This window comes from Pelodiscus sinensis, chromosome 29, assembly GCF_049634645.1.
Source record: "Pelodiscus sinensis isolate JC-2024 chromosome 29, ASM4963464v1, whole genome shotgun sequence".
Classification (NCBI taxonomy): domain Eukaryota; kingdom Metazoa; phylum Chordata; order Testudines; family Trionychidae; genus Pelodiscus; species Pelodiscus sinensis.
The window spans coordinates 7,943,857-7,970,959 of NC_134739.1; the positions used below are offsets into that span (position 1 = coordinate 7,943,857).

The 27,103-nt window shown below is 55.7% G+C and overlaps 1 protein-coding gene across 6 annotated transcripts in view; it reads left to right on the plus strand.

The window, feature by feature from the left end:
• Positions 1-18,683, plus strand: part of ETV4 (ETS variant transcription factor 4) — a 63,460-nt gene extending 44,777 nt beyond the window's left edge. For 4 of the 6 annotated variants that reach the window (XM_075911130.1, XM_075911129.1, XM_075911128.1 and 1 more), the window contains 5 exons: positions 8,190-8,264; positions 8,377-8,550; positions 10,063-10,232; positions 13,846-13,947; positions 16,091-18,683. In XM_075911130.1, coding sequence (XP_075767245.1) covers positions 8,190-8,264; positions 8,377-8,550; positions 10,063-10,232; positions 13,846-13,947; positions 16,091-16,312 — 743 coding nt within the window. In that variant the 3' untranslated portion in view covers positions 16,313-18,683. The remainder of the gene's footprint in view (positions 1-8,189; positions 8,265-8,376; positions 8,551-10,062; positions 10,233-13,845; positions 13,948-16,090) is intronic. The other 2 variants (XM_075911133.1, XM_075911132.1) reach the window with 1 other exon arrangement.
• Positions 18,684-27,103: the final 8,420 nt, after the last annotated feature.

The following is a 27,103-nucleotide window of genomic DNA, read 5'->3' on the forward strand; positions in this document are numbered from 1 at the left end:
AACTGCCCAAATTTGCTGTGGCTATTTGAAGGGCTCGCGGCTCCAGGCCCTGCCACTACCATGTTGCCTGGCAACCGCTCAAGTTTTCTGTGGCTATTTAAAGGGATCGCAGCTCCAGGCCCTGCCACTACCATGTTGCCTGGCAACCGCCCAAGTTTGCTGTGGCTATTTAAAGGGATCGCAGCTCCAGGCCCTGCCATGATAGCGCCACGACAGAGAGCCATATAAATCGGATCCTGCTGCCTGAGCCACCGCCTGGAAGTTCGGTGCAGAAAGCGGCCAGATGCAGCCTGTGGGCCGGATCGAAGTGTTAGGGGGCATCATCTGGCCCCCGGTCCGCATCTTGCCCAGCTCTGCCTTGGAGGGAGACGCTTTGGAAGCCTCTTTGCGTGAGCTGGTCCAAGTGAAGGTGAAGAAGTGACTTGATCCCCAGCGCCACCGCCCTGCCCAGAGAAGACGTCACTGACAGTCAATGGCTCGTTAGCCGGAAAAGGCAGAACGGGGCCCACGGAAGCTGAAACTAGACGCTTGCCCCCAGGGAATCGGACACCCATTTTTATTAGGACAGGCGGGGAAGCCCTGAAACAATTTCCCGAGGGCCCTGGTGGAGTCTCCGCCCTGTCGAGTCTTTGCGTCGGCTCCCGCTCAACCAGCGTTTACAGGTTGGATGCAGAAATTTCTGGATGAGGCCTGCAGTAGAGAGGGGGGCAGGCTAGACAATCCGGATCACGTCGTCTAGCCTCGAGCTCTGGGAGGGGATGAATCAGACTTTCCAGGCTGCTGGGGAATCCCCCAGCTGCAGCTGCCCAGAAGGAATGGATGTGGTTCGTGGGTTATTTCTCTTTGAATGGTGCCTCTGGGCTCTGGTCCCTGCTGTGCGGGGGAGGGGGAGGGAGAGGGGGGGCTGCACATCCACACATTGCCTGCCCCCGCGGCAGGGGCGACTGAGAAGGAAGGACATGGGGGGGGGGGCACCAGCCATGTGACCACTCCCCTCTTGTGTCTCCTCCCTGTGCCACCAGGGGAAGGGCGTGATAACTCCCCCTCCACTCTAGGCCCCGCCCCTGCCCTTGCTCCGCCTCTTTCCCCAAGCCCCTCCCCCATTACCCAGGGGACTAGTTGGGGGAGTCTGGCACCAGCAGCAGAGGTCGGGCCCCCTGCACTCACCAACAGTGGCAGGGGGGAGTGGAGTAACGCAGCCCCACCCTGCTCCCCTGACTCTGTTTCCTGGCAGTCGGGGAGCAGAGCCACATTGCTCCACGCACCCTGTGCCCCCCGCTGGTGAGTGCAAGGGGACCCGATTCCTTCTGCAGTCGCTCCTGTCCACAGCATTTGGGGGACACGTGGCCCCTCGGTCCTCCCTTCCATGTCACTAGTGTCCCAGGGGGTCTGGAGGCTAATGCCCAGCAAGGCCTGTTGGTTACTAGTCTGTTATAGACAGTCTGAAGCGGCGAAGGGGCTCAAGATGGAGGCCAGGAAGGCGTCATCTCACTGCCCGGCCTTAGTCGGCCTATTACAGAGGACTTTCCACAGGCTCTCTGGACCTCCCCCCACCTTCAGTCCTGCCTGCTCAGCCTCCCAGCCGGTTCTGGCTGTCCACAACCCTGCAGGGGCAGGGTAATCCTGCGCCACTGCGCTCAATGGGTGAAATTCCGTCCGCAGTGCAGGGTCGGGTCCATAGTGAGCCACTTGTGGAAGGGGTCGTGGAAGTGCCTGGCAGGCTGACTACGGTCCCCGAGGCCACAGGAAAAAGTTCCAGGCCCATAAACAGCCTTTGAGCCATGCCCCTCCTCTGCCTGCTAACGAACAACAATGAATAATCACTTTGGCTTCCTTAGAAAGATCAGCAAATGCTTCCCAGTAGGACTCTGACTCTTGCAGTCTGCCGAAATGCTTTGGCAGCCGGCCAGGCTACACTAACCCCCTCTTGATGGATCTAGGAACAGCAAACACGACTCTGGCTTTTTAGATGCATTTTAAGTCACGTGCTGATTGGATACCAAGGGTGAGTCTTCCAAAGAAGAAGCCCGTTCCTCCGGACCCCGAGCTGTCCATGGGCAGCGTGAATCACATCTGGTTTCTCTGCTTCCGTGAAGAATCCAGGGTCTTCTGATCCTCAGCAATGCGCCACCACTAATCCAGAGTCCCCAAAGCGAATGAATAAGTGACAACATGCAGCAAAGAAGGGCACTGACAACACACAGTGAGGAAGGGCACTCTATGGCCACTTCTTTGCATGCCGCGCTGGAAATCTATCTTCTGGCATTTGATTTAACGGGTCTAGTTAAGACCTGCTAAATCAAATGCTGAGGGCCGCTCCGGTCGGCGCTGGTACTTCTGGCACTCCCACGGAGTAAGAGAAACCAACAGAAGCCTTTGCTCCCATTGGCCTCCCTCTGTGAAGACAGTGCCAAGCTCAGCTTAATGCATGCTGACTCCAACTATGTATTATACTTAGCTGGAGCTGCGTACTTTAACCCAGTCTTCCAGTCTAGTGTAGACCTGGCTCTGTGTGTGTTCCTCACCCCACAATATATGAACTGCTAAACCAGACCAACCTAGAGGCCTCCATCTAGTCTGGCTGTTGTATTCAGCTGTGCCCAACTTTGGCAAGCAAAGAAAGACACCCTATAATGGACAGTCATGGTATAAACTGCCCTTAGCCTCAGGCACTTCAAGGAGGATATATTTAATGCCCTTAGAAATATTCATTTTAATGTAACTCTGGATAGTCTCATGAGTCACATACATGTCAAATCCCAGCCAGCTGTTGGCCTCAAAATATCATGTGGCAGTGAGTTCCACAGGCTAAGTATGCATTGTGTAAAAAAAAATCCATGCTGGATTGCATCTTAACAGCTTCCTTTGTCCCCTTGTTCCTGCGACAAGGCAGGCGACATCATATCTTTTACTGGAACAACTTCTCCTGGTGACCGAGGCAGACTTTTGAGCTACTCAGAGCTCTTCCCCGGGTCTGGGAAAGATGCTTCAAATGCCACTCAGGAGACGGGAGATTTGTTAGTGACTCCAGTGGCTCTTGGTTTTGCCTGGAAGGTGTTCAGAACCTGCACCGGTGGGAGGCTGCTAGGAACCCCGACATGAGAGACGTGTCGGTAAGCTCCGTGCAGCAGGCCCTGACAGCCAGATGACATGTTCCCCACCCCAAAGGGAGGACAGGTGATTTCTGAGCTCGGAAGAAGAGCTTTGGCCACCCAGGGGACAGCAGTGGCGAGAGGGCATAGCAAAGGGGGCTCCGTAGACAGCGGTTTCGCACCCAGGGCTGGTGCGTGCCAGGGCGCTGGAACCGATTGCATAGTGGGGGTGCTGAGAACCACAGAACCAAACTGCAAGTCCAGTGTATGATGGAAACCACGTCACACTGGGGGAGTGAGGCTGCCCCCCTAGTTCCAGCACCTATGGTCGGGACAGTCTTTATGGGGCCCTCTGCAGTACTATTAAACTGGTGTCCCTTGGGGACATAAAATGTTATGTGTAATCGGTTAACTGCTTAAACAGGATTGGCCGGGCTGGAATAGGCCCCCCACCCTCGGGCCGCCCGTTAACCGGTGACTGGTAAGCATCACCTACCGAGGGCGATGCTAACTGGTTAACCAGTTAACTGTGTAACCGGTGACATCCCTAGTGTCCCTATGCCCGCCGACAGCCTGGGGGTGGGGATGACTTTTTTTACAGCTGTCAGTTGATAAGCTTCAGCAACACACTCATATCATATTTTTAAAGCAACTTTCAAACAGAGATCCTGTAGACCACCCAAGTAGATTCAGAAACTGACTGTCTATACCTGGGGTTGGCAAATGTCTGGTAAACGGTTTCCTTGCCACTTGAATGGCTCTTTCACCAGCTCGGTGTCTGCTAATAGCTCTGGCAGGCTTTTCCCTTTTAAGTTAGGTAGGTCCTCACCAGAGGAAGTGAAGCCACAGAACAGGGGTGGGAAGAGGCCGGAGGTTGGGCATTAAGACCCAGGGGTGCCCCAAATTTTCAGGTGCCCCACACAGCTGCATGTTCAGATCTGAGGAAGGCCAGTCCTGCCGCTGGTGTGCTTGCGGCAAGCTCTCCTGCGCTCCCTGCCGTGTCACACAAGGCTGAGCCGTGCAGAAGTTGCACAAAAATCCCTTTGTCGACAGCAGCCGCAGGGCTGGAGCTGGGACAGCAAACGCACCGCGGTCTCTGCAGCACCAGTGACCTTCAAACGCCAGGGGAGCCGGCACGCTCCTCCCCGCGCCAGGGATTGCGTTACATAACCTTGAACCGGGCGCCCGCCCTGCAGCTCGCTCGCCTCCCTCTGAATGGAGTCGGAGGAATTCCATTCACAAAATGGAGGGCTGGGGCAGGAGCCAGCGGCGCTCCCAGTGGGGCAGGCGGTGGTGTCGGCTTTCACCACGTGCTTTCTTTTCATCGGCCGCTGACCTCAGCCAGTGGCTGGTAACATGAGCCGGTGTGTGGCTGGCTGGCTGCCTGGAGCGAGTCGGGGACCATGAGACGGCTTCCCGGCTGGGAGGTTGTGTGGCAAGAGAAACCGGCCTTGTTCTGAGGAGCAAAGCTCTTCCGTGTAGGCTAACCCCAAACGGGAGAACTGGGGAGCCTGGCTTTGAGCTCACATTGTTGAGTAGACTCATTCGTCTCCCCGTAAGAGGGCTCGGGGCCACTAGATGGGACCATGCACCACGCCCAGGTGTGTGGGGTGCAGCTGGGGGTTGCAAGCTTTTTTTTTTTTTTTTTCCTCATGACCCAGTTGAAGAAAAGTGTTGATGCCGCGACCTGACCGAATTTGACTGGAGCGTGGGCTCCGGGGTGGGGCTGAGGATGGGAGCTCTAGGTGTAAGGGGGGGCTCCGGCTTTGGGGGGATCAGGGCTGGGGCAGGAGGGGGCTTATCTTGAGGGGCTCCTGGTCAGTGGTGCAGGGGGGCTAAGGCAGCTTCCTGCCTCTCCTGGCACTGCAGACCAGGCTGCGCCCCAGAAGTAGCCAGCAGCAGGTTTCCAGCCAAGGAGAGTGCGGAGCTAGTGCGCGGGGCAGGGCCAGTGCAGGGAGCCCTGGGCACTCCCCCACCCTCCAGGAGCGGGGCTTGCTGCCGGCCACTTCTGGGGCACCCCTAGAACACCCCCACTGCTCACCCGATCCCCCTCCAGTGCCCGACATTCCACCCCCCAGCACCAGGAAACGACCCGTCGTTTAAAAACCACTGGGCTACAGCAGCGCTATAGAAATATGTATTAACAATCTCCAAAGGGAACCTAACCCGTCAGGAAATGACATTGGTTTCTCTCAGTAAAAATCTTATTTTCCATCCGACTCCTGCCCAGGGTGTGGCCCCATGTTGCCAGGGTCCCCGCGAGAGCAATCACCCCCTGAAGAAGGCTACTCCCACTCTCCCGGCGTGTTAATGGCCACTTTGGCCTGGTTTTCCCGAGTAACCATACATTCCATCAAATCTCCCTCGGGAGCTCTGAGTGGATCTCTGTGCCGGCCATGCAGACACTACGCCCGACTGTCTCCTCCCTGCTTCCAGGAGAAGGGCTTTCGGGAGACTCGCGTAGGCCTGTCAGAACCGGCCCGGCAGCCTGCAGTCAGCTCCGTGTTCCCCGGCCCTTGGCAACACAGCGCGGATGGCAAGTGCATTAAGCGAGAGGACAGAAGTAACCTGAGAAAGCGGCCAGTGACTTTCTCCGTTCTGGCCGGGGCTGGGAAAGAAGCATAGATGCTAGAGCGGGAGGGTTCAAACTTTTTTCTCGTGCCCCAATTAAAGAAAATTGTTAATGCTGTGACCCAGCATAATTTGACTAGAGCGTGGGCTCCAGGGTGGGGCCGAGGGTGGGAGCTTTGGGGTATAGGAGGGGGCTGCAGCTTTGGGGAGGTGAAGGCAGGAGGGGCTTACTTTGAATGGCTCCCAGTCAGTGGTGCAGGGGGGCTAAGGCGGCTTCCTGCCTCTCCTGGCACCGCAGACCAGGCTGCAACCCAGAGGCAGTCGGGGGCAGATTCCCACCTGGTGGGAGTGTGGAGCGAATGCTCGGGGCAGGGCAGTGGGCGAAGCTCTCTCCCCCAGGAGGCGATCCTGTTGCCAGCTGCTTCTGAGGCGCAGCCTGCGGGGCCAGGACAGGCAGGGAGCTGCCTTAGTGCCCCCACTGCTCACTGGACCCCCTGCAGCGCCCCAGCGCTGGATCACGCCCCGTCGTTTGACAACCCCTGGGTTACAGTCACCAGCCAGGCTGTATGGGCTGCGTGGAACCCTTAAAAACTGCTAACCTGTGCACCCGCCTGGGTTTTCCCTTCTTCCTTTCTCTGCTGCTCACCCGAGCTGCCCATCTTTGCATGCAGCTCTCTCTCATTAACCCGGGGGGGCCCAAGAGCCAGCCACACTACACCTGAGACAGAGGGCCTGTGGTAGCATGGGGCCCTGCAGGCCATGGCTGCCCATAACTCCCCCTTCCCCTGTAACCAGTCCTGCCGACAGAGAGAGGCAAAGGGGGCGGCTGCCCCAGGATGCAGAGATTCAGAAGGGCCTGGGACTCCCGGCGACATCCCTATGGCAGCAGCAGCAGCCAGAGTGCCAGGACCTTTAACTCGCCGCCGGAGCCCCGGGCTGTGTGCTCCGGGTGACTCGGGGTCGGGTGGGGGTGGGGGAGGCATGGGCAGTGCTGAGAGCTGGATGCTCCGGCCTTGCCCCTTCCACCCAAGGCCCCCAACACCACTGGGAGCACAGCACTAGACTCCCCACCTCACTTTGCCCAGCGGCCTGGCAATTGTCAGCCCTCCGGTCTGTAACACTCAATGCAGCCCGGTGCGTCATCACCCTGAGCCTTAAATGAAAGGTAAATAGCCACCTGTGAGGGGCTAGCACCACGCCATGTGGCATCTTAGCTTCCCAGTGGCTGATTAGTATGGGCGGAATGGCCACCAGGGCACCTGTGCTTTTTCCTGGAGGCCTCTTCTTTCCAAAAAACTCCCTCTTCTGTCTCCACACCTACCTTTTTCTGAAAGAGTTCTTTCAGAAAAAGCGTTCTTCCTCACAGAATGAGGTTTACCCGTGTCGGAAAACCCCCGCGTTCTTTTGATTTTCTTTCGAAAGAATGTGATTGCAGCATGGACGGAGATGAAGTTTTTTCAGAAAAATGGCAGTTTTTCCGGAAAAAACCCCTGTAGGCTAGACCAGTGTTTTCCAACCAGTGGTACGAGTACTCTTAGGGCTGTGGTTCTCAACTGGTGGTCCATGGTGACTTTTTTGGTGGTCCACAGGAATGTGGTCCACAGGAACATGGTCCAAAGTCACACGGTGTGAGTAGGCGCCGCCGTTAGGCTGTTTTACGCCGTCATCCACCTAGGACGCAACCGCGTTATGTTGCCAGTAACTTCCATCTGACGCTCTGAGCGTCAGTGTAGCTGCTGCCGTCGTGCTGAGTGGTTGCTGTGTCGTTCGTCCTGTGCTACATGTGCTGGGGGTGATCCACAAAAATTTTTTGATTGGCCTGGTGGTCCGTGGACTGAAACGAGTTGAGAACCACTGCCTTATGGGTACTTGAGAGAAGTCTGAGGGGGGTACATGAACACAACTGAAATTTGGAGAAAACTGAGTTTTTGTTTGAAGTTTTACAGCGCTTTATTATTTTTGTACTTTTTGCACCCAAAAATTTCATCACCCGCCTGGCTCCGATTAAGTTGTTTAAACAAATGTGTTGCAATGGTAGAAAATTTTTGTGTGTGTCTGAAAACTGTAGGTACTGGGGGTACTTACAATCTTTTTTTTTGTAAAGGGGGTACTTTATAAAAAAAGGTTGAGAAACACTCTCTAAGACTCACCTTCAGTTGGGGTTGAGCAGGGCTTGGAGGTGGGGGGGAAGGTTGTGAAAGGGCACGATCTCGGAAAAGGGGTGTGGTTTTGGGAAGAAGGGGCGGGGCTTCGGCTGCCTTCCCCAGATGTGCCTTCACCAGCTGTCCAGGTCATCCTGGAAGAAAACTGCTTTGTGTGGTGTCGTAAGCGTACATCCCTTTAATCCGTGGCTACTGGAAACGTGGCGAGAGGACAAGCCCGAGAATGGGCGGGAGCTAAGATGGGATCTAGATTCTTGACTGGCCTGGCTGCTTTTGGCCCTGAGGGCCTGGCCTCGTCTGACAAGCAGGGCTGCCCTGAGGGGCTTTGTGCCTAGCAGTGACGTGTGTGTTGATCGTTCTGTAGATGTTCCTGGCTGTCCTTCCATGTACATGACCGCGGAGGGGTACCCGAGCCACTCAAACCCCGAAGGGACAGTAGGTAAGAACCCCCCCACGGCACTGTCGCTTCTGCATCTGCTCCTGCAAAGGGCCTCATGCCAGACGGCCGCATGGCTGTGTTCTCTGATTGCCCCTGCGGCTGTCTCTTCCAGGCTTCTACCACAAGCCGATGAGGCCGTTTGCTGATGATGTCTGTGTCGTCCCGGAGAAGTTCGAAGGTCAGGGAGAAATCCGGGTGTCTTCCCAGGCTTGGGGTCGGATGAGGTTTCCCCTGTGTGGCCATGTGAGCCGGCGTCCTCACACGACCGGCTCTGCTTGCCTTACGCGTGAGCCTCTCCCTTCGGTGCCGCTGCACCTGGCTGTACGAGACGTGCCTGCTCTGGGGCTTCCGGGGTGCTCGGTTTCTGCATTTTCCTCGCAGCAGGCGGACTTGTCAGGAAACCCTCTTGCCAAGGTCACAGCCCGGTTGCTAGTGCCAGCTGAGCACAGCCGCCCCAACCCAGCTGTAGTTACCAGTGCTGTTCCCTCTAATTTTATCCATTTCAGGTGGAATCAATTTTGTTATGTGCACCAAGATATGTGCACCACTAATCGAAACACAGACTGGAGGCTTTGGGGGCTCTGCTAATCAATTGGGCTGCACTGGAATCTCTCCCAAGTGCTCAGCTTACAGGGAACACTAGTTACCAGTCGTTCCACCCAGGCCCCCCTAGAGCCACTGCAGCGTTGTCAGGATCCCTCTGCGGCCAGGCGGCAGCGTGTCTAACCTGAACTCATGCACAGTCCTGACAGGCAGCCTTCACCCTCCCTGGGTCACCACTTCGTGCCAGGAACTGGCCCTGCATCTGCCCAGAATCCTGGTACCTGCATTTCTCAGCCTCTCTCCGCATCCCATGGGGGATTCATCCTCCCCCACTGGAAGCCCCCGGGCCAGCCCTGCCTTTGTGGACATTAGAGGGGGAGATTACTTAACAGGCTTAGATCCTGGGTACCAGCCAGTTGGGACGGCTGCACGTGAGCAGTTCTCGAGGAGTTGCTGGTGATCAGTAGGGTGACAGTCTTGGAAGGGGGCAGTCAAGCTCGGGGGGCAAAGGCACATTTGGTCTAAAACTCTAGTTGTGCTGAGTTCTCTCAGCCCTGCTCTATACTACGGCTTTATTTCAAAATAACCCCCGTTCAGTCGAATCGATAAGCGGAGAGTCCACACGAGCAAGCCCGTTATTTCGAAATAACTCCTGCTTTTCTCGAGGAATACCTCTAACTTTGAACTCGTTATTTCGAAAGAGCGGTCGTGTGGACACTCCGGGGCTACTATTTTGAAATGACGGCTCCCCAGCGTAATTGGAACAAATTACTCCCCAGGGCTTCCTGTCGAGGTAGAGCACCCACATGAACGGAGCCTGCCGCCGACTAATCGCGAGGCTTCCCCGTCGTGCGGACACGCGAGTTCGATTTTGTTAAATCGGGAGTTATTAAATTGATTTTAGTTATTTTGAAATAGTTCCCTCGTGTAAAATCGACAAGGAGTCCTGTAGCACCTTATAGACTAACGGGTATATTGGAGCATTAGCTTTCGTGGGCAAAGACCCACTTCGTCAGATGCCCACGAAAGCTTATGCTCCAATACATCTGTTAGTCTATAAGGTGCTACAGGACTCCTTGTCACTTTTGCAGATCCAGACTAACACGGCTACCCCTCTGAGACTTGTTCCTTAGTGTAGACGTCCTAAGAGGGCAGCTGGTTCCTTTAGCACCCATCTCTGGAGAATGGGTGACAGGAGAGGGCCCTTCTTATGAAGGGACATAGCAAAACCTTTTGTGTTTGTTCTGCCCTGCAGGAGACATCAAGCAGGAAGTGGGCGGGTACCGGGAAGGGCCCCCCTACCAGCGCAGAGGGTCTCTACAGCTCTGGCAGTTCTTGGTGGCTTTGCTGGATGATCCAACCAACTCCCACTTCATCGCCTGGACCGGCAGAGGGATGGAGTTCAAACTCATTGAGCCTGAGGAGGTGAAAACACTTCAGCTTCTACTCATGCAGCAAGAGGGGCCCCAAGGTTGCGCGATTCATTCTGCGGATCCCTGGGGGCAGGGGCCTTTGGCACATGTCTGTAAAGTCTTCTGACCATCAGGGTGGTTAAACATTGGAATAAATTGTAGAGGGAGGTTGTAGACTCTCCATCACTGGAGATATTTTTGAGCAGGTTGGACAGACACCTGTCAGGAATGATCTAGATCAGTGGTGGGCAATAATTTTTGAAGGGGGGGGGGGTCCACTTCAAAAAATTGTGAAGTGGTCGTGAGCTGCTCCAGAAGGGGCGGGACCTTGACAGGAGGGGTGGGGCATCGAGCAGAAGGGGCGGGGCCTCAGCTGGAAGGGGTGGGGCCTTTAAATAGCAGGAGTTGAAAGGGCTTGCGCCTCCCCTGTGCTCTAGAGGGTGCTTGCTCCTGCAAGGCAGGGGACTGGACTTGATGACCTCTCGAGGTCCCTTCCAGTCGAGGTGTTCTATGATTCTATGAATCTAGGGCTGCAAGTTGCCTTAAGAGGCCCCACTGGAGCTGTGGTTTTAAAGGAGGAGGCCATGGCAGCTGAGTGCCTGAATAGCCCATTCTTAGGATGGCCATCCCCGACATTCGAGCAGGTGCACAATCAGGGTCAGTGGGTCCCCAATACAGGAGATGGGTTTCCCCTCCAATCGCTCACTCCTTAGAGGCTCATAGTTGCTAAAGGGAGCTGCCGTGGGTGGGTCTCTCAGTTGGCCTCTTACCATGGGGTTTTGTGTTTGGGCTGCCGCTGTCCCCACAGAGTGTGTGCCACCTGCCTCGCAGTCAGTGCCCATTACGGTCTCTGATCTGAGGCAGGGGCGTGCCTCACTGCTCACCGCATTTGAAAAAAGAATCCGGGGGAAACCATGTCCTTGCCGAGGGATGGATGGATTCGAAGTGCCATTAACAGAGAGATCGCTTCTAGGGCCACCAAGTTCCAAACAGAGCAATAAACTCTGATAATAGCTGGGAGATGTGTCTGGAACATCCATTAATGTCTGGATCTGATTTATGGCTGTGTTTAGCGGCTGCTGTAGCTCATCTCCAGCCTCTTACGAACATGTGCAGTGCAGATGGGCTGAGTCACTTTGCTGGGTCACTCCGCTATTAATACTCGCTTGCAAGTGTTTTCTCAGCATCGTGCTGGTATAATAGCTTAGTGCTCGTCCTGCGAGGCTGAAGATGGTTTCAGGTGAAGTGGCCCTTTTCCAGTGCTGACATATGGGCATGGCTCACCAGTATATAGGCACCGGCTAAAACAGCCAAGCACTTTGCATTTTGCCATGCATTAAGTTTGCAGATGATACCAGGCTGGGAGAGGTTGCAAGGGCTTTGGAGGATGGGATGATCATTCAAAATGATGGGGACAAACTAGAAAAATGATCTGAGGTCAACAGAGCAAAATTCAACAAGGGCAAATGCAAAGTACTCCACTTAGCCATGGTCTACACTAGGGCTACGTCTACACTGGCATGATTTTCCGAAAATGCTTTTAACGGAAAAGTTTTCCGTTAAAAGCATTTTCAGAAAAGCACGTCTAGATTGGCAGGATGCTTTTCCGCAAAAACAGTTTTTGCGGAAAAGCTTCCGTGGCCAATCTAGACGCGGTTTTCCGCAAAAAAGCCCCGATCGCCATTTTCGCGATCGGGGCTTTTTTGCGAAAAACAGTACTATGCTGTCTACACTGGCCCTTTTGTGCAAAAGTCTTTCGGAAAAAGACTTTTGCCCGAACAGGAGCAGCATAGTATTTCCGGAAAAGCACTGATGATTCTACAGGAGATCATCAGTGCTTTTGCGGAAATTCAAGCGGCCAGTGTAGACAGCTGGCAAGTTTTTCCGCAAAATCACATGATTTTGCAGAAAAACATGCCAGTCTAGACACAGCCTAGGGGTATGTCTAGACTACATGGCTCCGTCGATGGAGCCATGTAAACTAGTTTACCCGACATAGTCAATGAAGCGGGGATTTAAATAATCCCCGCTTCATTAAAATAAACATGGCCGCTGGGCTGTGCTGACGATCAGCCGATCCGGCACAGCGCAGCAGTCTAGACGTGGATCTGTCGGCTGGGGAAGCCTTTGCCGAGTGATCCCTTATGCTTCGTGAAACTTATGCCGCTTCATTGACTATGCCGGATAAACGAGTAGTTTTTCATTGACTATGCCGGGTAAACTAGTAGTTTTTCATTGACTATGCCGGGTAAACTAGTAGGAGCCATGTAGTCTAGACATACCCTAAGGCTTCATTTCAAAATAACCCCCCTTTGGTCAAATTAATAAGCGGAGCGTTCACACAACCAAGCCTGTTGTTTCGAAATAACGGGCCACTTATTTTGAAATTAGTACTCCTGCTTTTCTCGAGGAATAACACAGATTTCGAAATAGTCCTTTCGAAACAGCGGTAGTGTGGAGGCTCCGATGCTGCTATTTTGAAATAACCATTCCCCAGAGTAATTTGAACGAATTATCCACATTAACGGAGCCTGCCTCAGACTAATTTTGAAGCTTCTCCGTAGTGAGGACATGCTAGTTGGTTTTTGTTAAATCAGGAGTTAAGTCGATGTAAGTAATTTCAAAATAGTTTCCTAATGTAGACATGCCCTTAGAGAAAAACAATGAGTTTCACACATACAGAATGGGAATCGACTGTCTAGGAAGGAGTCCGGCAGAAAGGGACCTAGGGGTCACAGTGGACTTCAAGCTAAACATGAGTCAACAATGTGCCACTGTTGCAAAAAAGCGAACATGATTCTGGGCTGCATTAACAAGTGTGTTGTGAGTAAGACACGAGAAGTCATTCTCCCTCTCTACTCTGCGCTGATTGGGCCTCAACTGGAATATTATGTCCAGTTTTGGGCACTGCATTTCAGAAAAGATGAGGACAAATTGGAGCTGGTCCCAAAAAGAGCAACAAAAATGATTACAAGTCTAGAAAACATCACCTAGGAGAGAAGATTGAAAGAATTGGGTTTGTTTAGTCTGGAAACGAGAAGACTGAGAGGGGACAGGAGAGCAGTTTTCAAGTACCTAAAAGGGTGTTACAAGCAGGAGGGAGAAAAATTATTCTCTTTAACCTCCAATGACAAGACAAGGAGCAATGGGCTTAAATTGCAGTGAAGGAGGTTTAGGTTGGACATTAGTAGAAACTTCCTAACTGTCAGGGCGGTGAAGCACTGGAATAAATCGCCTTGGGAGGCTGGTGAATTTTCATCATTGCAGATGTTTCAGAGCAAGTTAGACACACACCTGTCAGGGATGGTGCTTGGTCCAACATTGAGGGCAGAGGACTGGACTTGGTGACTTCTCAAGGTTCCTTCAAGTTCCAGTAACTTGAGGCCATTTAATCCGCCACTCAGAACCCGAGATTACCAGCCCCCTCAAGCCCCTGGCTTCCTGTCGCTATGCTGGGGGATTGAGGAGGCAGTGTGAACGGAGCTCACACACACACACACACACACACTCACACTCACACTCACACTCACACTCTCACACACACACTCACACTCACACACACACACACACACACACACACACACGTACGTGCCACGCGCTCCTTTCCCTGCTGTTGTGTCCCGCAGGTGGCCAGGCTGTGGGGTATCCAAAAGAACCGGCCAGCCATGAACTACGACAAGCTGAGCCGGTCCCTTCGCTACTATTACGAGAAGGGCATCATGCAGAAGGTCAGTGGGCGAGGGGCAGCCAAGTTCTAGGCCCTGCCCTGACACGTGTCTTGCTTGTGATTGGAGGCCTTCGCTGACTCCCTAGGACAGCTCAGAGCAGCGTCCCCACGCCCCGTGATTTTGGGGGCCGCCTCATCCGTCCTGTGGACGGGCCAGGCACGGGGCGGCAGCAAGGGGTCCCCCCCCCACATCAATTGGGGCTGCAGGAGCTGGAGTGGCCTGGCAGGCTGCTCCATTCTGCCCCGCCCTTCCGGCCCGGCGGCGGGACCCCACGGTGCGCCAGTTCCCACCACCACGGAGAAGCAGGGCGCAGTGGGCTGGGAGGTGGGGAGTGGAGCAAGCTGCCTGGCCGCTCTGGGGACCCCTGCTGCCACCCTGAACCCAGCCCCCGGCAAGCCTCCAACTTGGGGGAGGGGGAAAGGGGCGGAGCCGGGGTGGGAGGAGCAGCTCGGGGCGGAGCTTGGGGAAGGGGCGGAGCAGAGCTGGGGCCCGTGTGGGATTCGTGCCTAGGCCACTGGAGGTGGGGGGGGGGGGGGGGTCGCCATAGGCCTTGCACCCTCCTCCGGATGGCCCTGGCTGGCTCATGGCCAGTTTTGAACCCCCCTGATGTCCTGAGGTTTCTTCTTTCCCTGCAGCCTTCTCGGGGGCCTGCCATTCGCAGAGCAGGCAGCAAAGAAACCCACTGAGGCAGGGTGAAGGAGCTGGATCTGGACACCGGGGGGGGGCGGGTGTCACGCTTCCTCCATGTACACCTGCCCCGGGGAACAAGGGGGAGTCCTGTCCAGGCCAGGAGCAGGGAATTCCTGTCTAGGCCAGACAAAGCGAAGAGTTTTGGGGGGAGGCCAAAGCTCTAGAGTGTGTCCCCCTCGGGGCAGGGTCTGTTTCTTCCTGCCCACTCACAGGCGCTCCCAGAAATAACAACGCTCAGGGCACCCATGAGAGAGCCGGCAAGGCCAGGCCGTTCGAGCTATAGAAAGGCTAACGGTGGCCCCTGCCCTTGTGCGCCGGGCACCTCCGCCGTCACCTCCCAATACCAGCAATGGAAGATCAGCCCTGGGGAATCCTGCTTCTCGTCTCCATCCCGGGTCTCCATCCCGACAGCGAAAAGGCTCTTTTGGCCCTCCCTGATTCCAGCCCCCCTCTCTCCCCCCGAGAACAGCTGTGCCTAGCCCGGGGGTGGGCAAAAGAGCCTCCGTGGGCTGAATCCGGCCTGCCGGATCTGGCCCACGGAGGCCCTGCTGCTCCCCCCCCCCCCCCACAGGCTAATTAGGGCTTGGGGGCGGGGGAGCACACGAAGCCTCCTCCCGCCCTGCCAGCCGCCCGTGGCGCTTTGAAGCGCCGTGCGCTGCTCACAGGGCGGGGGCAGAGCGGAGGAAGTTTTGCGCGATCCCCCCCCCCCCCCCAGGCCCTAATTGGCCTAGGGGCAGGGGAGTGCGGGAAGTCTCCTCCCACGCCAGGGGCATGGGCACCTAGGGGGAATGTGGGGAGGGGGGCAAAGACTCTCCCTCACCCCCAGATCAATCACTGGCTGGGAGTAGGGAACCCGGACGTGTCTTGGCCCCGCCCCTTCAGCTTGATGTCCCGCCCCTTCCTGTGTGGCCCGGGGCCACTTCAAAAATTTCTGAAGTGGCCCCCAGCAAAAAATGATTGCCCACCCCTGGCCTAGCAACAGCTCCAGCCTGCTCGGCAGGCTATGGCATCACTGGGCCTGCAGCTATTCCAAGTGGCCCTAGCGCACCATGAAGTGGTGAAAACTCCCACTGAGCCGCGAGAGCCTTTCCTAGCTCAGCGGGGTCCCTCTCCTTCCCCACTGAACAACTCCCCTGCCCATGGGGCGAGTGTGACCCCCACGGCTGCTGGGTGTGGGGCATTGTGCCGTGGAGGGACATTGAGACCGCTTACAGAGTAGGAGAACGAGTTTGCTCTATAGCCTCAAAGTTGGCTTTCCAGCCTCAGCTGGGAGCCGACTGGCTTTTAGCTCACTCTGCAGAGGCTTTTAGCTCACTCTGCGTCCACACTGAGCTCCAGAGGTCGCAGGTTCGGGCCCACCTGTCGGCGTTTACGCCGTCACTGGTCGGGGGCAGCTGGCTGCCTGCCGAGCGAGTGGGACAGACACTGCAGCCTTGGCCGTGTCTCCCTGCAGGTGGCTGGCGAGCGCTACGTGTACAAATTTGTGTGCGAGCCGGAAGCGCTCTTCTCCCTGGCCTTCCCTGACAATCAGCGGCCCGCCCTGAAAGCCGAGTTTGAGCGGCAGATCAGCGAGGAGGACACCGTCCCTCTCTCCCACCTGGACGAGAACACGGCTTACCTCCAGGACCTGGGGGGCCTCCCGCCCCAGCAGTACAGCAAGGGCTACCCCTACTGACACGTGCGGCACAGCCACACGGTGCGTGCATCGGTGGGGACGTTTTGTTAGTCATCACTTCGCGTAGGAGCCAGCTTGGACTCGTGGAAGAGCTGCCGGGGAAGCAGGCAGAGGAGATGCAAGATGCAAGCCCTATCCTTGGACCGCTGGCCAGCAGCCCGGGCTCTGACGGACGCTGGCTGTTCCTCCTTCCCCTCCGGGTGTGGGCCCAGACCTGGTGCGATGGGACCGGCGCTCTCCCCAGAACAGAAACCTCTCGGTGCGGCCAGAGCAGAACAGCCGCTGGTGGAATGTGTGATTGTGCCGCATGCCGTGCCTCCGTGCGGTCTTTAGCCTTGACCACCCGCCGAGCCGGGTCAGGGGTGGGGCAGAAACGGGACCCTCTGGGGCTCTGCCCTCTGATGTTATGACTCTCTGAACCTGCTGTTTGTTCCCTCCCCTCCCCTCCCCAGACACAGGCTGCTCCGAAGCGGCGCTCAGACACCCAGCCTTCCCGCAAGCACTGTTCTTACCCGCGCTACTTCTTACCTGCTGGGCACAGGCCTGCCCCCAGCCGGGCCCTACGGAGCTGGAGGTTTCAGCTCGCTGCGTAGTGGGAACGGGGGACACGTCTTCCCTTGGACACGTTTGCTCCGGCCTTGGTGCCTCCTTGCTCAGGATGCTTCAGCTCTGGGCTGCTTGGCGTTGGAAGCCGGTCGTCCTGGTAACGATAGGAAGGGGACCGGCTGCCCAGCCGCCAGCGCTGGCGTGGGTCTGGTCTGCTTACAGGCAAGACCACCCCGGGTGAGCCACCGAGCCCCTCGATGGGTCCTGCCTTGGGCAGGGGGCTGGACTTGACGACCTCCTTGAGGTCTCTTCCAGCTCTACTGGCCTGGAGTGTGGCTCTGAGCCCGAGGAACCCTGCAGAGAAGGGGGGATTTGAGGGTTAGGGAGCAAAGCCTGAGACAGGGCCGGAGGAAAGGGAGGCCAGGGCCCACGCCCTGGGCTGCTGGTGGCCCGGGACTGAGCAGGGGTTGCCTACGACAGCCAAGTGCTTCGAAACTCAAAAGCTTCCCCCAACAACATCCGCGGCCATTTTGAGAGACCCGTTAGCGTGGGTCAGAGCTGCTGTCCCTGGGCCTGTGGGGCAGCCCTGGAGGTTAGACACTCCTCTCTACCTCCAGGCGTGAGGCATCTGCTTTGCGAAGAAGCCCCACGCTCCTTGTTCCTCTCTAGCGGCCCTTCCCGGATGGGAGGGAGAAGTTGAGGAGACGCTGTCAGGTCAGGGGTCCCTCCTGGCTCATGGAGGGGGAGATTAGGAGACTCTTTACCGGCCTTCTCAGGGCGCGGACGCTTCCCCTGCCCACAGTGCTCAGCGCCTCAGGAGTGCCCGCGGAGCAGGTGGAGCAGTGGAGTTCCCGCTACTCCCTGGCTGACACTCAGCCAGGGTGTTGGCTCGGTCTCTGTGGCAGTTTCAGGGCCGGCCTTACCATGAGGCAAACTGAGGCAGCCGCCTCAGGTGCCAGACTGTGGGGGGCGCCACTAGGACCAGAGTGTAGAAAATTGCGTCTGTTGCCGGTGCAGAGGCTGCATAGCGGAGCAGCGCCGCGAGAGGGGTAGAAGAGGGAGGAGGCAGAATTGAGACCTTGCAAAGTTTTGGCCCAAGTGAGGGAGCATGGGGGCGTCATTTGAGCTCCCCGCCTCAGGTGCCAAAATGTCGTGGGCCGGCCCTGGGCAGTTTGGAGGGAAAGTCCTTGAGGAGGCATCTACACAGCAGCGTTATTCCGAAATCACATCGTGCGCGTCTGCGCCGCCAGCCTTGATTTCGAAATAACGGCGAGCGGGAGGACGTCTCTCTCTGGCTCATGGTGACCATCGTTTCACGAGGAGCAAGGGAAGTCGGAGGGAGAGGGCTCTTCCTTCCACTTCCTGCTGCGTAGACAGCGCCAAAAGCCGAGCTGAGCTACTCGTAGCATTGACGTAGCTGAAGTCGTGTAGTTTCGTTCCACTTTAGCCCGGCTGTGTAGACGTGCCCTTAGATTGCTTAGGAGGCTGATTTCCTGGGCGTTTCCTGTCGGTGCAGCGGGCAGAGACCCTCGCTTTGGCCCTGCAAGGTCTGGAGGGGAAGCTCTCCCTGCCCCATAGGGCGGTGGGGATGCCTCAGCCTGCTCCTCTACACCCTCGCGAGACCCTCCCTCCACCTCTGCCGGCCCCACCTGCCTCCGGCCCTTTGCTGCCTGCAGCCCTCGCCCTGCCCACGTCTCCCACAGCGAGCACTCGGTCTCCAACCTGCCCCCCCAGCAAAGGTGAACCCCTCCCACTGGCATTGCTTCTTTTTATTATTTATGAGTGTAAAAAATGACTATAATCAATAAATTGGTCTATATCTTTGGCCGGTGCCTGTTTATTCAGCTCCCTGGCTCCTTCCGCCTTTGCTCTCCTCGTCTAACGGCCCACGTCGTAGGGACCGATTTCGCCCGGTGGGGGAACGTGCGTTTACTTTCCAGTTCGGGGTCAGCCAAGGGACCGGCCCTGCCCAGCACTCTGGACCCTCGCGACTTGTGACGGCGCATCGGGGAGCCCCCGACCCTGCACCCCCGGAGCAGCAAGAACAGACTCCGCCAGCCAGTAGAACAAAGGGGGTTTATTGCTTCTCCACGACACAGCACCGCATAGACGTGATGTGGTTGCAGGAGTCAGGGCCAGGATGCATCCGACCCCTTGGGTTAGGGGGTCCACTGCCCCCCTCAGCACTCAGCTTAGTCTGTTCCCTTCATGTTTCCCAGCCAGAAACTGCTTCGCTCTCAGACCCTGCCCCCCGCCCCGAAATGTTCGTCTCCGCCTCCCTCCCTTTGTCTCTCCCCCTGGGAAGAGCTTTGCTCACTGCTCAGGCTGGGACCAGGCGTCTGGGCCAATCCACACGTGGGTGAGTCAGTGGGAATCGCACATCACAGCGCAGGGGAACCCCGGGTTACAGAGCAGACAGCCCCCCCGCTACGTCCCAGGGGCACTTCCCACGCAGCCGTCCCAAGCCGGCTCGGCCTGGCTGCAGCCCAGCCCCGCTGGGGAGCCAAGGACAGGAGCAGCGTCAGGGCCTGGGGGAGCTGGGCACGTGCAGGTTTTATATCCAATATTCAGGGGATGGTTTTCCTCACTTGTTTAGTTTTTGTACCTGGCTCCCGAGGTTTGCTTTTTAGGATTTGCTGTCGACTCTCACTGAGCAACAGCGTAGGTGACAGGGCTGCCCCAGAACCCAGCTGCTTAGGAGAAAGGTGTGATTCTCCAAGGCCTAAAACCGGGGGGGGGGGGGGCAGGAGGAGGGGTCCTGCCTCCCAGGGGAGCCTGCGCTGGTGCTCCAGCCTTGCAGCCACCCCCCCCCCCCCCCCCCCCCCGCTAAGGTTGCCAGGTAGACCCCGCCAAAAAACCGGACACACTTGATCGTGGGTGGCAGAGGCAGAACCGGCCGGGAGGGGGGCGGGGCGGGGCAGGAAGCAGAGCTGGTGTGGGGGGAGGGTCCGGGGGCCACGGGGCTGGCCGGGAGGAAGGGGGGGAAGCAGAGCTGGGGGAGTCAGGGGACGGGAGGAGAGGGGGACCCGGAGGAAGGGGGGTGGGAAGAAGACCTGGTCCGGAGGTGGGGGCAGCCACTGGCCACAGCCGGAGTCCTTTGGGCCATGCCCCCAGCAAGCACTCCCTTTAGTTGCCAGCAGAAGCCGGGCGGGGGCAGGGGCGGGGGCAGGGCTGGCAGTCACTCCCCCCCTCGGCTTCTGCTCGCAACCAGAGGCTCCCAGCTGGGGGGCGGGGCCGCGATTGGCGCTGGGAGCCTCTGGTCGCGTGCAGAAGCCGGGTGGGGGGTGTGACTGGGAGTCCCAGCCCCTGCCCCGCCCCACCCGGCTTTTGCACACGACCACAGGGCTCCCAGAGCCAATCGTGGCCCCGCCTCCCAGTCGCTCCCCCGCCCCCGCCAGGCTTCCATCCGGCACCCAGCCGGGAATTCTGAAAATACCGAACATTGCACATTGCACATTGCACGTGTCCGGTATGTTCTGTATTTTTCTGCTGGACCGACGGTGCAAATACCAGACTGTCCGGTAGAAAACCAGACACCTGGCAACCCTACCCCCTGCACGGTGTTGCACCAATGAGGGAGGGGGGGCGGCCTGAAGCCTCGGGGGCCGGATCCAGGCTAGCCGGGGCCGGATCCAACCCATGGGCCGTGCCCCGCAGGGGAAGGAAGCAGTTCCATGCACTGCTGCTCCCCCTCTCCCATCCTCTTCCCCCCACAAATTGCAGCACAGCAAAGAGCTGCCTGGAGGCTTCCCCCCCCCCCCCCCGTTGCTCTGATTGGCCGTAATCATGGCCAATAGGACCAGCAGGGAGCGGTGCCTGGGAGACGCAGAGCCATGTGCATCCCTGGGGAGCTGTGCCAGGTAAGTGCCGCCCCCCCCCCCATCACCCAGACCCCACTCCCAACCCCCCTCCTGCACCCTCCTGCCCAGACCCCACACCCCAAGCCGGCTTGCCAGCAGCTTTCATGCACTGAACCCCTCATTTTTGGCCCCACCCCAAAGCCTATAGTGCCCCCCCCCCCGGAGGCTCTGGTGTGCAAGGGGAACACAAGGAGGGGCTTTCTGCTTCTCAGTCTGGGGCCACATCACTGAGGGTTTTGTTCTTGTTTTGTTTTGGCATCTCACCTTTGTGCTCCCCCCCCCAGCTGATTTTTCCGTGGGTCCTCTACCCAAAAAAGGTTCCGCGCCCCTGCGTCAAACCACCAGGCTGGGTCAGCAGCTGTTTCAGATCGAGCCTTTCCATGTTACAGCATTGGGCATTACAGAAATCCCTTCCCACGAAGCCCCCCATCGCCCATGCATGATTCACCCCACAGCGCACGCCCGCTTCCAGTCTTTCTGGGCATTGTCAGGGTGCTCAGCTTTGTCAATATACTAGCTGCACGTGTTGTTTCTATGGTGGGAAATGCTATGTGAGCTGCTCTCTCACGCCTGGGCTGTCTGCTGCTGGCAGGAGGCTGGGGACAAATCTCAGATTTATAAACTTAATATTAAGGGAGAAAATGCAGTGTTTTGGTTTGTCCCCTGCCGGGCTGCACCAGCGAGAGGCCGCAAGTGAATGACATGCATCTGCACTGGCACCCCGCTCGGCTTTCTCGCCATGTTAAACTGCGCCTGTCACAGCACCGCACACGTCAGGTGCAAAGGGGGAGCAGGCTCCAGACATTGGGGGGCACGGGCAGTGTTCCCTGTACGCTGGGCACTTGTGCAGCCATGCAGGAGAGATTCCAATGCTGTCCAGATGATTAGCAGAGCACCCACAGCAACGGTTGTGTTACTGGGTGGTGCACATTCGCACATGCCTTGGTGCATGGCACAAAAATCATTCCGCACGCAGTTGGAAATGATATGGGGAATTGGGGCCTGAGGCAGGGGAGTGCATGAAGTCTCCTCCCCCTCCCCACCAGGAACGTGCAGTGCCTAGAGGGAACCGCCCCTTTCTGCCTGAAGCCCCGCCTCTCGACCACAACCAACATCCGTGAAGTGGCTCCCCTGCAAAAACGATTGCCTAACCCTGTTCTAGGCACACAAACCCAGTTAACAAAACTTCCTTAGCCTGGGAGACCATCTTCGATACAACAATCTTGTGACCCACTGAGATAAAGCACTGTGCGGCCCACTCACTAGCCTCGGTTGCCCATTGCTGGCCTGGGAATGCTGGCTCCAGCCATCTCTGAGCCCAGGAATTCTCCCCTGGTGCAACGTCGCCTCCTGCCTAAGGCAGGTCTTGTACCTTCCTAAAGAGTCTTGTCTCCCTTCTAGGAACCAAAGCGTGCAGTCGTGAGCCTTCCCTGGTGCTGCACGTGCTCGCTTGTGAAAATGAAGCACTGGGGTAGCTTGCGTTGACCTAGCGTCTTTCGCTTCCCGCAGGGTTTCTATTAACTCACCACTGGTGTGGAGAAAGGGAACAAGGAACCCAAGCCCCATGGACCACGCCGTGACATGAGTAGGCAGCCAGTGCCAAACGTTTTTCCGTTAAAAGTATGTCCGCAAAAGAACGTCTAGATTGGCATGGATGCTTTTGCGCAAAAAGTGCTTTTGTGCAAAGCATCCATGCCCAGTAGAGACGCGGTTTTGCGCAAGAAAGCTCCGATGGCCATTTTAGCCATCAGGCTTTCTTGCGCAAAAAATTAAGGTGCCTGTCTACACTGGCCCTCTTGTGCAAGTATTCTTGTGCAAGAGGGCTTATCTCTGAGCGGGAGTGTCAAAGTATTTGCGCAAGCAGCACTGAATTCTTACATTAGAGCGTCAGTGCTCGTGCGCAAATTCAAGCGGCCAGTGTAGACAGCTGGCAAGTTTTTGCTTTTGCGCAAAATCTTGCCAGGCTAGACGCACCCAACAAGTGTAGAGTCCTGCATATGGGATGGAAGAATCCCAAACATTGTTACAGGCTGGGGACCAACTGGCTAAGTAGCAGTTTGACAGAAAAGGACCTGGGGATGAGAAGCTGGATAGGAGTCAACAGGGTGCCCTTGTAGCCAAGAAAGCGAATATTAGGTTGCATTAGGAGGAGCACTTCCAGCAGGTCAATTTATTCCCCTTTATTTGGCTCTGCTGAGGCCACATCTGAAGTGTTGCATTCAATTGCCCCCAATAAAAAGGACGTGGATGCATTGGAGAGGGTCCAGCGGAGGGCAACCAAAATGATGAGGGGGCTGGAGCACATGACCTATGAGAAGAGGCTGAGGGATTTGGGTTGTTTAGTCTTCAGAAGAGAAGAGTGAGGGGGAATTTGAGAGCAGCCTTCAACTCCCTGAAGTGGGGGCTCCAGAGAGGATGCAGAGAGGCTGTTCTCAGTGGTGACAGATGGCAGAACAAGGAGCAATGGTCTCAAGCTGCAGTGGGAGAGGTCTAGGTTGGATATTAGGAAAAACTATTTCCCTAGGAGGGTGGTGAAGCACTGGGATGGGTTACCTAGGGAGATGGTAGAATCTCCATCCCTAGAGGTTTTTAAGTCTCAGTTTGACAAAGCCCTGGCTGGGCTGATGGCGTTGGGGTTGGTCCTGCTTTGGGCAGGAGGCTGGACTCGGTGACTCCTGAGGTCTCTTCCAGCCCTAGGATTCTGTGATCTGGCACCGAATCCTGTTGAAAGACAGGATACAGGTCCGGGTGGACTACTGGTTTGGCCCAGCAAGGCCATTCTCATGCTCTTATCCCAAAGCGCTTTGCATTCACATTATGTGACAATGTTTGTGCTCGTGTTCAGCCCAGGGACTCATTCACTCTCAAGTGACATCTCATCTCTGTGCCTGCCTCCGTGGTTTTCAAGTCGCTGCAGTAGGATAGGCGGCAGTTCCGGGAACTTGTGAGATCAGGTTCTCAGAACTGAGGGAGAGGGAGCTTTGAAGGGCAGAGGTTTATCGTCAGCAGACCGGAGTCCTGGGAGTCAGTAACTCCACTCTGCGGTTCCTGAGGGGACAGGGGCCGGTGAAGGAGCTGTTCGAATACTAAAGCCCACATCTTCCATCCCTAACGCGGCACCTGAGAGGCAAATTCTGTTCCCACTGGATCACACGTTTGTTGTTCTGGCACCTGACCCACCGAATGGCGCGCACACTACTTAGTGTGCACGGTGCAGCAATTCTTGTGTTACAATACAAAGAGCATTCAAAAGCCCAACAGGGTCCTGACAGTGTCCCCAGGGTGTGGGGCCCTGCACCGCCATCCGTGGCTGGAGGGGACTATCAGCCTGCCGGCAGAACAGAAGGTTTATTAGTCGACAGAGACACAATGTTGACAGACTTGTCAGCACAGAAACCAGAAGCCGTCAGTACGATCCATCTTGGGAAGAGGGGAGCTCAGAGCCGGGGGCCCTGCCCCTCGCCTCTCTGCACCCCATGCCAGTGAGACTCACTCACGTGCCCTGCAGCCAGCTCAGCCTCCAACCTTTGTCTTACTTCCTGGACAAAAAGTGTCACCTGGTTACACCTCAAGATGGGGATGGGAATTTCCAGGTGATAGCCTTTCCCAGGGGCACAATGGGGGATGTTACAGACAGCATCCCCCATTGTGCCCCTGGGAAAGGCTATCACCTGGAAATTCCCATCCCCATCTTGGTATTGGTGCAGGGCCCAGGGAAACTGAGGCACACACGGTGTTACCACAGGACAGTAGAAATCACATGTGACAAAGTGTACGGAGAGGATCCAATCCCCACTTTGTCTCACAGAGCAGAGTTTTTCCATTGATTCCCGGGTTTCTATCACTACAGCAAATTTTCTTAAACATGTTTGCTTCAATTCATTGGTTGAAAAAACATCAAGCTAGCAGGACAAATATTCTCCCCCAATCCATTCAAAAAATACATAGTATAAGTTTTGTTCCCTAATGGGCAGACTGGAGAAAGACCAGGCTCTGCTGTATGAAGCCCCAAAAGTCAATTCTGACCGTGGCAAAGCACAAAATAACTGGGTCCAATAAGGACATTGGTAACTGTCTCACCCTCTTTTCCATTGTGACTGATTTCACCCTTCGGCTACATCTAGACTGGCATGATTTTGAGGAAATACTTTTAACGGAAAAGTTTTTCCGTTAAAAGTATTTCCGCAAAAGGTCGTCTAGATTGGCAAGGATGCTTTTGCGCAAAAGCGTCCGTGGCCAGTCTAGATGCGATTTTGCGCAAGAAAGCCCCGATCGCCATTTTAGCCATCGGGGCTTTTTTGCGCAAAACAGTTCTTCCCTGTCTACACTGGCCCTCTTGCGCAAGCAGACTTTTTCCCGAGCAGGAGCGTGAAAGTATTTGCGCAAAAAGCACTGATTTCGTACATTAGAACGTCAGTGCTCTTGCGCAAATTCAAGCGGCCAGTGTAGACAGCTGACAAGTTTTTGCGCAAAATCTTGCCAGTCTAGACGTACCCTTGATGTTAGCCTGGTGAATTGTCCACGAGAATGTGACGATGGAACAGGACCAGTGGGAAGGAAATTCTCTGTGATCATTTCTTTGTGATTTAGTTTTTCCTAATGTGGCTTTGCTATTTTCAGAGCCGTTTCTATTGTTGCTCTGTCCCGGCAGTAGGAACAATACAAAGCCCAGCAGGAAGCATCATAAATCTACTACCCAGAGTATGATGCAAAGTTCCTTTCTGGTCATGCTAAATAATTAACACGTAACATTACAGTTGGTCCCAGATGTGCCCTTAAAATGCACTGTATAGGCTAAGGGAATTAATCCTAATATTAAAGGACGGCCAAGCAGAGCTACCTTAGCATCAGAGTGCGGCTTGGGCATTTTCTCATGCAGGTTAGGTAAGAAACTGTTGGTAAAATAAAAGAATCCTCCTACTCTGAAATATTAATGAAGAACGTTACTGAAGGACACACGCCACAGCAAAATTCCTCCTGAAAGTGGAGCCACGAGAGAATAGGAGAGGATTACATTATATGTTGCTTAGATTCAGAAAACGGCAGCAAAAATGATGAGGAGTTTGGAACGGGTCCCATAAGAAGAGAGAATAAAAAGACTTGGACTTTTCATCTTAGAAAAGAGGAGACTAAGGGGGGATATGATAGAGGTCTATAAAATGATGCCTAGTGTGGAAAAAATGAATAAGGAAGTTATTTACTTAGTCCCATAATATAAGAACTAGGGGTCAGCAAATGGAATGAATAGGCAGCAGGTTGAAAACAAACAAAAGGAAGAGCTGACTTGGGCCACATCGCTTGCTGCTGCTGGCATCAGGTCCCCTGTTAACGCCCTCAGACCCTCCGAAGCACAGGGCTCCCTAAAACACAGGGCCTGGTGTGGTTGTACTAAACCCTCCTATGGATGGGACAGCTCGTCCAACCCCTCACTATCCAGTCCCCTTCTCTGTCCCTTTTCCAATTCTAACTTTTGTTGTTGTTGTTTTGAGATGGGGTGACCAGAACTGCGCACTGTATTCAAACGCGAAAGACCAGATTGTGGTATTTCCTGCCTTAGCGGCCCCTTTCCTCATGGTTCCTGCCACTGTTGGCTTTTTGGACGGCTTCTGCACACTGAGTAGGTGTTCACCTCCATGGGCCTGTCCACGCTCGGGCTACGTCTACACAGGCGGGTTCTTGCAGAAGAACGGCCGTTCTTCCGCAGAGCATCCACACAACCCGCCTGCTCTTGTGCAAGAAGATTTACAGTAAAGTGTGGGAGGAGCGGGCTTCTTGCACAAGAACTACGCTCTTTTCTAACAAGTGTAAGCTCTCTTGCGCAAGAGGGCAGTGTGGACGCGCCCCTGTAGTTTGGACAAACTCCCCTTTGTCAGGCCTTCTCCAGGGAAACAGCAGGGGGAAAAAATCAGGGATAGGGAGGAAAAAGCTCTAGCATTGAGTTTTCTGCCACATATTAGCTAGCCCATGTCAGCCAACGGGAACACATGGGCTGTGTCTACACTGGCATGAATTTCCGGAAATGCTTAAAACGGAATACTATTCCGTTTTCAGTTTTTCCAGAAAAGGAGCGTCTACATTGGCAGGCTGCTTTTCCAGAAAAGTGTCTGTGGCCAGTGTAGACGCGCTTTTCTGGAAAAGACTACTGGGCTGTCTACACTGGCGCTTTTCCGGAACAGTGTTCTGGAATAAGGACTTATGCCCGAGCGGGAGCAGAATAGTTTTTCCGGAATAGCGGCTGATTTTGTACAGTAGAGCATCGTTGCTTTTCCGGAAATTCAAGGGCCAGTGTAGACAGCTCGCAGTTTATTCCGGAAAAGTGGCTGATTTTCCGGAATAAGTGGCCCAGTGTAGACACAGCCATGGGGCTGTAGCATCTGCTGGCATG